At 37.3% G+C, this 12,902-nt stretch overlaps 1 protein-coding gene across 3 annotated transcripts in view; it reads right to left on the bottom strand.

Moving 5' to 3' along the window:
- Positions 1–5,187: 5,187 nt before the first annotated feature.
- NR3C1 (nuclear receptor subfamily 3 group C member 1) overlaps positions 5,188–12,902 on the bottom strand; it is a 514,836-nt gene continuing 507,121 nt past the window's right edge. For all 3 annotated transcript variants that reach the window (XM_085618126.1, XM_085618127.1, XM_085618125.1), the window contains exon 9: positions 5,188–11,548. In XM_085618126.1, coding sequence (XP_085474252.1) covers positions 11,396–11,548 — 153 coding nt within the window. In that variant the 3' untranslated portion in view covers positions 5,188–11,395. The remainder of the gene's footprint in view (positions 11,549–12,902) is intronic.

Genomic DNA, 12,902 nt, shown 5'->3' with positions numbered 1-12,902 from the left:
TAATTTCTTTTTTTACAGGGTTTAAATTAACAATAAAAAAAATTTAACAGGTTTTTGTAACTAATGCCATACACCAGAATATTGGATTTGTCCCAATTATATGTCTTTTTTTTGTGTCGTATATAAAATATAAAATTAACATACTTGTTTTCTATGCTACATGGGTTTTTTCCATACACACAGCCTCTGAGAGCATTAATTAGCCTCACTTTGAATATTATTATGGCTTTTTTGTGTGAGGCTATCATCACAGTAAGAAGCAGGCCCATTGGTAAACTGATCTACAGGTATAAAGTATTTTAGACGAGAAAATAGTAGTGCAAAAAAGCATGGAGGAAAAATGACTGCAAAAATGCTTTTTTTTTAAAGGTGCAAAAAAGCCAAGATATGAAACTCAAGTGACGTATCCATGGTAATGCCAAAAAACTGCAACACAAACTATGTAATGGAACAGCTTTTGTGAGGCGGAGAGCACAGTGGCAGAGAGCCTTTTCTCATTTTACATTGTAGTAGCATCAGCGCAGGGCAGAAACAGGGTGGTGAGGTGGGGAAAACAGCAGAAATGTGCACAGCAGGAAGAGACAGAGCTTAGGAGTAAGAGGGAATAATAATGGCACCTGCAAAGGAGCACAAGGCAAAGAGAGAATATGCACAAGCTGCAGTGGAGGAAGGAAAATAGTGAATGAGGCACAGGAAGATACAGCTCTCCCTACAAAGCAAGCCAATCCACAGCACATACTGCTTTACAAGAGGAAGAGAAGGTGTGAAACGATATCAGAGAGAGCATAGGTTCTTTCCCTGTAAGTCAGCAATGAAATAAAGACCCTTGTACAGAACAAGAGAATTTGGCCAAAATACAAACTTGAAATCCAAGTTGAGGAAAAAGTACTGCAAAATATTTTCACATACAATCATCTTACGTCCATATAGCAACACTAGGTCTCAGATTGGTTTGTTTTAGTTTGAATCCATCCCACAGGAAAACTTCCCTTGATAAGTGAAGCATGTCAAGGGATAGAAATTCTGGAATCATGCGGCTCCCAGTCTATTGCAGAAGTAAGAATCCCTGAAAAATTGGAATGTATTCTACCAGGGCGTATGGGAGACAGACAATACTCCCAGCTTAGTTTGGACCACCTGCTCAAAAGCTTGTGTATTACCTTCCAACCGGTGGCAAATTGCCAAAACAATTTTTTTGACACATCATAACAGCTCCTACATTGTGCCCTTTTTTAGGTGGTCTAGTACCAAATTCTCTTGAGGAGAACCCATATTGTAGGTCAGTTTTTGTGCCCAAAAATACTCATATCTAGGGAAAACACATCAACTTTTCAGCCTTCCAATTATAGAAAAATGCACATAATCAAGCTGCTTCAAAATTTCCATTAGAATCTTTCCATTATCTGCTTTGCTTTTCTCTCTTGACTGTTTCTTCATACACTCAAATTTCTACCATCTTACAAAGACTTTCCATAAAACAAGCTTGGCATCTGCTTAACTCTCCCCTCGTAAAAAGCTACATTTCTTCAACTTTGCAAGTTTTTCCTTAGGGGGGGAGATCCTCTAACTGTTTCCAAAGAAAATAAATCAAAAGGGTTATTTTTCTTTGGGTTTCATTAACACCGTTATTGAAGCTGCAAACCAGGTAATGCAGTGTCCAAAAGCACCTCACAAGCAGGAAGTCACCTGACTTGCTCACTGCATGGTGGTCAATCACTTCATCATACAATGATATCAGTATCAAGTATCTTCCGCTTTCCATCATTCTCCTGAACTCACTCAGTTTGAACGCTGCCTTTGTTCTTTAATGTAGAGCAAAACAAATCATGTTGTTGTGTGGAGAAGATATACGACTGGAATCCTTTCATCTGCATCACTCACAAAGCCATCATTACTGGTACACCCACCTATTTGGCTGAAAAGTTCACCATCTCCAGTAATTCTTAGCACACCATTAGAATGGAAACAAAGAAGTTCAAGAAAACAAAAGTAGGCAACAGGGCCCTTCCAGCAAATTCTACTGAGTTCTACTATCTTGTAAGAAGCTTAGATTTGGTAGAAACTGTACCTCAGGCTTAACATTGTGGTCTCTTACAAGCAATTCATTTTTCAAATTCCCCACATTTTTCACTGAACTGCAGCTGTTGATAGTTTATCATGAAGAAAGACAAGATGAGTTGGGTTGACCATTAACAGCAAATAAGAGTACCTTAACTAATGTTTTCCATTCAGTCTGATCATAGCCAAACTCTTACTAGAATCAGGAGCCTGGTCAGCCCAAATGGAAGATTTATTTGAACAAAATCAGCCTCACTTTTATTATGACTATCCTTTTGATATGGTATTGTCTTTATATGGCATTGCGTTGCTTTTTTATTGACTGATTTATTTATTTTTGAATGGCCTATTTGCCAGACGTAGTTTTATATACTACACCGTATATTTAAAGGGAAGTCTGTTTCCATATGTGATAGCCTAGAAGACAGACCTTAGAAACATTTTCTTACTGTAGGCGAGATTTTTTTTTGGCAAGGATTAATTTGTACAGAAGTATATCCACCACTGGGCCGCAATCCACAGTCACCGCGTTACAGACTGCCTGTAGGCCTAAGATGGTGGGGTGTATGGTTCCGCATAACAGCAGATTTTAAAGCTTGGGTTTGCTCGCTGATTTCAGTTCAACAGTAAACCTAAATATGCTACACAAGAGGATTAGTCTAGGAAGTGACCAAGAGACAACTAGGGTTAATTAAACTATGAAATTAATACTTATTTTCCAGCATCATGATAATCACGGCAAAGGTTCCCTATAACTTTTTCAATAACTTTTCTTCGTTTAATGTGTCAAGTAAAACCTACTCTATCTCAACCCTATTCCCTAAACTCCTGACAAAAGCAGCTAACCACACTCTTATGAATATAGGCCTAGCTGCATATGGTAAGAAAAAATCACCTATGATACTGATATAAAAGCAATTTAAAGGGCCTGGATTTTCAAATATCTATTTAGAAAGTGTCTAGGCTTCAAGTATTTCGTTTACTTTCACAGTTTTATTTGATTTGTATAACTTGCTAGTTATGTAGGGCCTTATTTATGAGGCCTTGTGACAGTTTTGCGCTTCCGTTGCATCACTTTTTGTGACGCATCGGCGTCGTTAAACATGCCTCCTGTTGTGCCCTATTTACAAAGTGATGCATCTAAGCAGATTCATCACTTTGTAAACCCCTGCGCTACATTATACCTGCATCAGGTATAATGTATGCACGGTGGGCGTTCCCATGTAAGTAAGCCTCGTAGAAGTGACGCAGTGAAATCTATGAGATTTCACTGCGCCACTTCTAGGGTGTAAATGCGTCAATATCTTACGCCTGCCTCACAGCACACGTAAGACTGACAGGCCCTTTCACATGGGGCTTGCCCCATGTGAAAGGACACATTGCTGGAGTTGCGTCACTTTTGTGACACACTCCAGCAATGCGTCACTTTTGCACCTACAGATACGTCAGAAATACTGACGTATCTGTATCTCCTTGCGACATGATGCGTCATACAGAAACTATGACGCATCAATCATGTCGCAAGGAGGGCGCACTGAGAAGTGACGCATCGCTGCTTTTACACAGCAATGCATCACTGCTCATAAATGAGCCCCTTAGTTTTTAATATATGTAGAACAACTAGTTTTCTTTTTAATATAGAAGGCATAGGATTAATTTAATGCTTACACACTGATAAAGTAGGCATCCATATGGTACACGTAAAGCTAGTACTGAAACTTCCACAGGGCAGTCATGTATACATTCACTGAATATAGAACACATTAAAAAAATAAAAAAAAATCACAGAGAATATAAAGACGCAATAACACAACTATGGAATGGGCACAGTCTAAACTTCTAATCTAAACTAGACTACGAAAACAAATGTACCTTTCAATTTTTTATTCTCTTATAAGGCACACATTGTTATTACTTTTGTAAAATAAGTTCCCCTACAGCAACTTGTAAGAAAATAATTGGAAATGAACCGACTGATGAAAAATGAGTTTGTTTTAAAAACTATTTGATTTCCCATCTAAAACAAAGCTCCCCAAACTGCGATCAACAAATACGAACAGCAGTTTTGGCCAACTGGCAAATTTGCAAAGATTAGACTATGTTTCAAAAGTTTTTCCCTGAATGAAAAATAAAGAAAACATTTTGACCAGCTATATTATTTTTTTGTTATTAAAATGCAGATTAAATTCTTAAGAGTGATCTATTTTTTGTTATGGAATAGTTTGAAAATCCAGATTTCATGATATAATCATTGTGGGTTTTCAGCCATGAACCATCAGATAGGAAGTGACATAAAAGAAAATCAAATGATTTTGTAGAATATGATAGAAATTTGTTTAATTTTCCTTCAGTGCAACAAACTGCTAACCTTTTGGTCTTTTTGTTCGCAAGAAATCTTGATTGCATAAAAAGAGTACAAACTGTTATCTATAATGCACTCCTTATTTTCCTAGTGCATGTTTTGTTATGTAATAAAAGGATCACACCATCTTTAAATGAGATTATTTTATACATTTCAAGATTTCCTACTTACAACATGAAATAGAATTCTACTGCAGAGTACCAGCAGCATCTACTTGAGGATTTTGGAAAATAAAGGACATAATTTCAATAGTTTTACATTCATTCTTTAAGTTCTACTTTGAGATATCGTACTTAGATCTATATAAGGCTGAGTGTATCCAACTTTAGAGCCAAATGTGAGCAAACATCAACCGGCCACAAACTGTGTGATGTCCTAAATCACACAATTGCGACCTCAAAATGTTTTTCTTGTATTTACTACATCCATTTTGCGATTTGATAAGGGCTTAATAAATTAAAAATTGGGTTTACAATTAATTCGGAATTGCAATTTGGAAGGGGTGTATTTAATGTGTCATTTCCACACTGCGATTCGGAATGCAATGTATCAATGGTTTGAGACAGCCATTTTGGTTGCAATCACCATTGATAGGTTACAAACTCCTCAAATGAGGTGAGGTAGTAAAGCATTTGCAATGTAAAAAAAAAATGTTTATTTGTGAGTAGGCAGAGACCACTGTCAACTCTTGATTTTTTTTTTTTTAACGTTTTATTTTTCCTTAATGCAGGCCCATTTCTTTTAGGGAAAAAGGATTACATTACATATTTTTCTTTTTTTTAAAGAAGGATTATTTAAATATGATCACTGGCATAATGGTCTGCTGACTCCTGTGATGGCATTCAATCGGTATGAGTAGCAATTTTCATTCTAACTCATGAATATTAAGAAGGTAGATCAAAGTGTGACCCATTATAAATGGTGATTTTGCCCCCTGAACTAAGGGTAAATTGTTTGGTTTTCAAAATCTGAGATGAGTCACAAAAGTTGGTGTGCAATTTACAACCCCTTTTTTGCAAATAGACTCTAAGTACGTCTGGCCCTTCGTCTTACTTGTTCTTAGAAAACTACCTATGGTTTCCTCCAGCATGTCAAAACTGCAGTACCACAATCTGTGACTGTCAATATCTTCAAAGTCGCTATCCTAAGAATATGCTGTGAAAAAAAAATCTGCTACAACTGTAAATAATTCCATCTGGGAATTCCATAAAAAGCAGTTTACACAGGTTACTATACGATTTGTCAGAAAGTTTGCCATTTGCAAGCACAATGCTATGCGGATTTATATAGTGCGTAGCTACCTGATGGCTTCCCAGCACTCAGTGAGAATCAGCAAGAATGCCAACTGTAGGGGCAGAGAATGGTGAGGTTAACAGGGGTATTACCAGGTTTTTACCACTTTTCAGAATCATGCCTCATTTATTTCGCCTCTCAGCTCCTGGGGCATAGAGTTCCATAGCTTTGGTATCAAGTACGCGAAGGATCGGGCTCCCCATCTGGCCCTTTGTATTCTCTGTGCCTCTATTAGCCATGCCTTGGAGGACCTTAAGGTCCTACTTGGGGACCAGAAGGTTTCTGATAATAGGGGGCCCTTTGAAGTTAATGCACAGTATACACTGTGTTTACGGTCACTTTGAAAATGAAGTAATTACAATATACCCTTTTTCTTAAAATGGTTGACTTTTATTTGTTTTTTACTCCAGCTCACCAAATTCAGCTCTAAAATTCAATATCCATTCATTGTCCTGTAAATAATTTTATGAATGCACATATTGCTGGTGCTTGATATGCACAATTATTGCCAACCTCCCTTTGTTTGCGATGCTCCAGAGGCTGTATGTGAAAGTAACCCCAAAATATTATGTTTCTCTTACACACACACTCTGATTACAACCACACACATGTGCACTCAGACTCAAACATTCACACACCATAGTTTCCTATTGTTTTCCACTGAAGTTTGTAGAAGAAAAATAGAAAGTCTGCAGGTATAGCTTGTGAGATAACTATGCCTATAAATTTGCCTGTAGAATGTGAAGGGAACTCTGCTCAATAATGTAGTGAGGCTCTAAAGCATGTTGTCTGCGTGTTAGCTTGGGAACATTTTGGGTACAACTGTACATGCTGCAAAGGAATGCTCATTACAACATTGTGACCAATTATGGACATTGAAATCCATAAAAGGTTTTAAAATAGACCATTAATGGTGTATTTGGATTTAATAGTATATATACAAACGTTACAAAAACGAACAATTATGGAGAAATGTGCTCCTTGTTATAAAATTGTTGCTTAGTAGCTGATGGCATTTAAAGAAAAGTAGAATCATATACATTCAGCCATGTAAATGTCAGGTTGAACTAAATTTAGCGCTGTTGTCAGCCACCAATTTTTCAAATTTTGCATTGAAAAGAGTAGCAAATTCGTTTTGCTTTATCTACACTAAACATGGTGGCATTTGAAGAAATTGTGTGCATACTGCTTTGAGTAGTCAAAATCGTCATAAGTTAGCATAGACAGCACCACAACTAAAGAACACTGATGACATGAAATGGCTCAAAATGACAAATACCATGCACTAAACATTTATGACACTTTTACATTATGTGTAGATATGCTGATTTTCCAATAGCAGTGACAATGATATTACATATAAGGACAAATCCTTCATGCCTTATAATTTGGTGTATGGTATTGTATATTAATGTAATTGTGGGCAACACCCACTTTCCAGAGGCGCCAGATTCCTGTTAAAACAGTTTTCAAAGTTTGCTTGGTTACCCTTAAACAGCCTAAAGGGGTTCTACAAGAAAATAATATTTAAAAAAAAAAATACATTTTTTTTTCATAATAACAAAAAGATATTTCATCTAAAAATCATTCTTATTATACACTGTACAAGCTATTTTACAATCATTTATTTAATTGCACTGCAGCATAAGCTGCAGTAGCCCTTTCATTTTCTTTCCCCATTTCCAAATATACCCATACAATATATATATTTTACATTCTGAAACTATAACTAAATACAAAAATATATTAAATTTCACATTTTGCCCTTTTCTTCTTTTCATGAATTTGATAAATTTTTCATCATTTTCAGTTTTATATTTACTGAAAAAATGTTGCCCCAAGCGAAATATCATTTCTCTTTTTTTTTTATTTTATGTCTTGTGCAGCTGTAGTTTTAGCTAAGGCAAGCATCCGGATCCCATAATTGCATACATGGAAAGGGCTACTACAGCTTCTAAAATGTTGAAAATAGAATGATCTTCTGAAACAGGAGGGCGAAGGGTACATTCACAATACCCATCGTAGCTTTATGGCACGGTCGTGATTGAGTTAGTGGGAAATCACACAGCTTCATCTTAAATGAATTCCTAATAAAGACACAGTAACTTTTATGGTTAAGGAATAGAAATGTTTGTTGTCAGTCACTCGTCCTATTTTCTAACTGGTCGAGTCTGTAATTCCAATATCTCTACTCGGGAGCAAGAACTCACACTCAGTGGAACAAGACATATAAAGTACAAGGCATTCATTTAAGGAGTTTTTGGTTACCAATTAATTGCCCAGCAAACAGTAGAAGCTAGACAGTTGTGGGGCAATGAATCAATACTTGCAAGCTGATGCGTGTATAGTGGAGTGCCTGGCAACAAAACAGGAACCACCAATGAGCAGAGTGGGTGATTTTTGGAACGTATACAAGGGCAGATTTATTTCAAGGAGACAGCTTTGGAACAAGCACAATGAAACAGAAAGAACAACTAGCTTACCCCTTCACAGGTATGTGAACGTGCTATAAATTAAACTTAGCAATATAAAGTCTAGAGTAATAACCTTCAAAGGTTGGAGGTTAAGGAAAATGTCTATGTTTACCTGGGTCCCAAAACAGAAATAACCACCAGAAAATGCAAATGGACAAAAGCCTGAACAAATTATTTTAATCTGTGATGGACAATGTTATTTGTTACATAGGACTCCAAGTCCTAATACTGTTGTTTATGGTGATGCTATGTTATGATATAAAATTATAATACTGCTTAAAATATTCTAATTAGAAGAATTTTGTTTTGTATGTTTTTTAATTGAAATATGTATGGCAATGATTAACTGTACTGTAGCCAAAAATCAGTTTCATTTCAGCTGCCTGACACTAACTCTCAGCGGGTGACTGAGTCAGATAATGCTATTTCACATTGATACAGAAATTACTGCCTGTTCTTTTTATTTTAATGGAATATTATCTACTGAAAGAAAGCCTTAACTCTGTTTGAGAGGAGGACTTTCTCACAGGGAAATACGTCATGGGAAATAAAGTCCTGCTGAGGAATTGCAGCGATAATTCAGATGTCAAATTTTCTAAAATGTAATCATCTTCAGTTACCTTTGAACTATGGCCAATAACAAAAAGCAAAACGAATTGTCAATCTATTACAACTCTAAAAGTCAGCTCGGCAGTGCATATACATAAATTGGAAGGTAAATTTTGATTCAAAACACCACAAATGAGAGAAACACTGTATAGTGGTTACTGTTGTCGTCATAAGGACAAGTTGTATCTGGTGATCTTTTCAAGTATCACAACGTTCTTACTCTCCGTTCAGTTTGGGGAATCAAATGGCTCTCTGACAGCAGCAAAGTGTCCTAGCAATAGCATCTCTGCATGCCTAGGATTTCTCAACTAAAGGGAACAGCATGCATAAGTGTGATGAGAACCCTTTGTGGTGTGTAGAAGCAAATTTGTTCTAAGCACAATTAACACTGGAATGTTGAGGAGCTCCACTGAAGCAATGGAGTGGCTCAGGGCCAATAATGCCTGGTGCAGGCCTTGTCCTCCAACATTCCATGTTTGTCTTTCTGTTTCTCCCTGTTTAATTTAGAGCATTCTACCATCAGTGGGTGGGCTGCTCTAACAGCCTTTTAGTTCTAAGCCTTGCAGCTCTTGTACCTTGGTCTACACTGTTTTTTATAGGTCTACACCTTTGTTATAGGCCTGAACCACACAGGTCCTTTAAGCGCGGCGCGGGTTTCCGCGCTGTGCTGAAGGTTCTGTGCGCGGGCGGGGCCATGACGGAGCGGTTCTGTGATGCGCACAGCGCAACCGACGCGCATGACGGAACCGCTCCGTCATGCGCATCAAATGGGTTAACAAGCAGGATATACCTCGGCAGCAGACTTTAGGGTATGTGAGAATTTGCATCAGATTTCTGGATTGGCCAATAGTGGAGTACAGGTAGACAGGCCTACGCGATTCTTAATGCTTCTAAAGGAAATTTCAAATTATCCGCATCTAAACCAATATCTGGCAAAATAGACATTACTGCGATGGTTAAGTTCAGACATCTAAACCCTCGCAGGCTCTGTAATGGGAATGTTCAATTGTTCAGGGAGTGGTAGGAGGAGAATCAAAGCACATCAGAGGTATCTGAAGATTAACATGGAATTTAATTTTAAGACTAAAATTTGGTAACAAAGAAATGTCGTTTTAGAGGGAATGGAAAACAAATACTGTTGGGAGTCCAAGAGAGAAAAGGACACAATAAAAGGCGTTTTGTTGGCTTTAAAAGAAATCATAGTGTCAGATAAGGAAAAAACTTTCTTATATCATGTGGTTTTCCTATAACCAAGTATATATTAAAAACAATCAAGTGATTAACACAAATGTATTTGGAGACTATATGCTGTAAATACTGAGAACCGGTAAAATGGGTTTGAGGCTAGAAAGACAAGGGATGTCGATTTCGGTAATACAAAGACTTAGAGAAAGGCATATTTTAAGTCCACATTCATTTACCACAACTGTTGCCTCCCCAAACCTCGAAAAAGGGCTAATGCGGATTTCCAAAATTTTCAAATTGTATTAATGACATATTTAAAGTGCTTGTAATTAATGCTTGTTGAGTAATTATTTTCTGTATCGATTATGTGATTTGTTTAAGATTACTGCTAGATATTAAACAATGACCTGTTCCAAAAGACAGGCTTGAACTATGAACTTAACATCTGAGTAGATGCCTAAAGACACTATATCATAATTTAATAAGCTTGCATACTGCGCCAACAGTAACCGTTGTTTTTTTCCTTGCTGTTTCACAGCCTCACCTTTTCAGGGGACACGTACATGCACAATGAAAAATATGTTAGACCTTTTTAAGTGCTGTACCACATTTAGGGTATCGGGTGTACTAACATGTAATTTGTACATGGCAAAAGTTGGTGTTTTTGGTAACACATACCTGGGTTGGGTTTTAAGTGCAAATTAGCTGAAAGTGCTGGAAAGCCACACTGTGCTAAGCAGGGAGAGAGATACAAAATGAAATATAAAAATAATTGGATACACTTAGGTTACTGAATTGAACCCTGTTGCCACGCCAAAAATACCTGGGCATCAACTTTGGAAATCATTATACAAGATTTTCCTTCCCCCGCACAAAAGAGAGAAAAGTACAGCTGTACAACCGGTGTCGAGGAATACAAAAACATGAAAACAAAGAAAGGAGCAAGCCAGTTTCCACAGTATAGATTTGAAAAGAAATTTGATAAAACCAGAAAGCAGTAGTTAAAAAAGGCACAACTTCCCTTCTCTGATGTATAATTGTAAACTTACTTCGGGTTACTACATGCTTAAATCAAAACTTTTTTTAAATCTAGACTAAACAAAGGTCACTTGACCAAAATAAAAAAGTAGAGCACTAGTTTATCCAGCCAACTGAAAGAATTATAAGCAGGATGTTCATAACACGTATTCAGGTGAATCAATTTTTCTTTCTTCTTTCTCCAATAACTTGAAAAGCGAGCGGGCTGTTTTTTTGTATAGCCCAAAGTCTTGGCCCTTTGTAAGCCACATGTACTGTAGTGCATCATTAAAAAACACATTGTAGCAGGGGGACGAAAATGAACAAGTCTGAACGTCTGTAGAGAAAAGCTTTGACTGTATCTTTCCTTAAGGCAATATCTTTTATAGTAAGGCAGTCACTTCTGATGAAATAACAGTTTCTTGATATTTCCAGTAGAATATTTTGGTATCTGATTGCTGATGATTTCGGACAGCATCTCTGGGAAATCGACGCTCAGCGATTTATCAGTAAATGTATGGAAGCAAAACCTAAGGAGGGTTTCCACCACCTGCCAATAAAAAACAAACAATAGAAACAAATGTGAATAATTTTTTTGTGACTGTACAGTAAAAGCACAAAGTTACCTTTTTAGTGACTCCATTACTACTATAGCATAGGGTATTTCCAATTATCAACTCACTGGATAACTGTCAACTAGACGAGGGATTGGACACTTCAAAGATGTGCACACCCGTAAGGCGTATGCAAGCCAGAGTAATACAGAGAACCATTTTTTACCCGTGTGCATGCGTCACTCTGGAAGCAATCCTCAAGAGCGGACCGTCATAATTTATGGTGGTTGAGTATCTGGCCACCCAGGATATGCAACAGACACGTACGTACATACCTGTAGAATGTGAATGACAATGGAGTACCTGTGAGGGAGTGTGCCTAGAAACCAGATGATGACCTTGTTTCATAAAGAATGTATCAATGGGAAACACATGACATAATTCAACTAGTAATGGTCGCCTTAGCAGACACGAAGCCAGTCATTGCCTCAAAGTCTCAAACTGTTGCTCAGAAAAAGGCAGATTCCTGTTTCTAATAAGGGCAAAAGGTTCTCATATAAAGTGTGTGTGTAACGCCTCCTCAACCGAGGAGGCATGGGGACATTGAAAGAATGGAATTATTTCCTACCACAACAGTCTTTTTAGAAGAAAAGTGGGATGAGTCCTAAGGACATATTCTTTGAGGATGGTACAACTTAGGAGTTGGAGCAGCCTTCCAATATGACTGCCGTGGGTGGGTGTCTACAAAGTAAGATCACTGAGAAAAACAAAACAAACAAAAAAGCATTTGCAATGCAATAGGTCTCGCATTTGTGACAGTTTGACCGATTAGCATTGTAAATGACAGTCTTATTTATGTTTTAAAAACCTGCAAGCAGTGCGTAAACATGCACTTTGTACTTATAGTCCTTGCTTACAAGAAGTAAGGCAGGCAGTAAAAGTGGTGCAGTTACAGCCAGCCTTGCTACTCATAAGCAAGGACTATGAAAGTGCGTGTTTACGCACCGCTTGCAGGTTTTCAAAACACATTAATAAAAGTCATTGTCATTTACAATGGCAATAGCTTAAACTCTCACAAATGCGAGAACTACTGCATTGCAAATGCTTGTTTATTCTTTATTTTTGCCAAAGCAAAAAAGGGCACTTTTTGCCAGTGGATTTCTCATCCGAAAGGAATCATACAGCCAGTGCTGACACTACATCAATGGCTCCTTTCTGCTGATTTCATGCACCCAAATTGATTCTTGGTATACTCAATAATAACCAATGTAAAACAACAGTACTCAAACTTTTTAGTAATAATCAATGAAAAGGAGAAAAGACAATGAACATGAATCAACGACACACCAA

This window comes from Triturus cristatus, chromosome 7 (genome assembly GCF_964204655.1).
Source record: "Triturus cristatus chromosome 7, aTriCri1.1, whole genome shotgun sequence".
Lineage (NCBI taxonomy): Eukaryota > Metazoa > Chordata > Amphibia > Caudata > Salamandridae > Triturus > Triturus cristatus.
The sequence above is the reverse complement of the archived record's forward strand: the minus strand, read 5'-3'. Positions and strand labels throughout refer to the sequence as shown.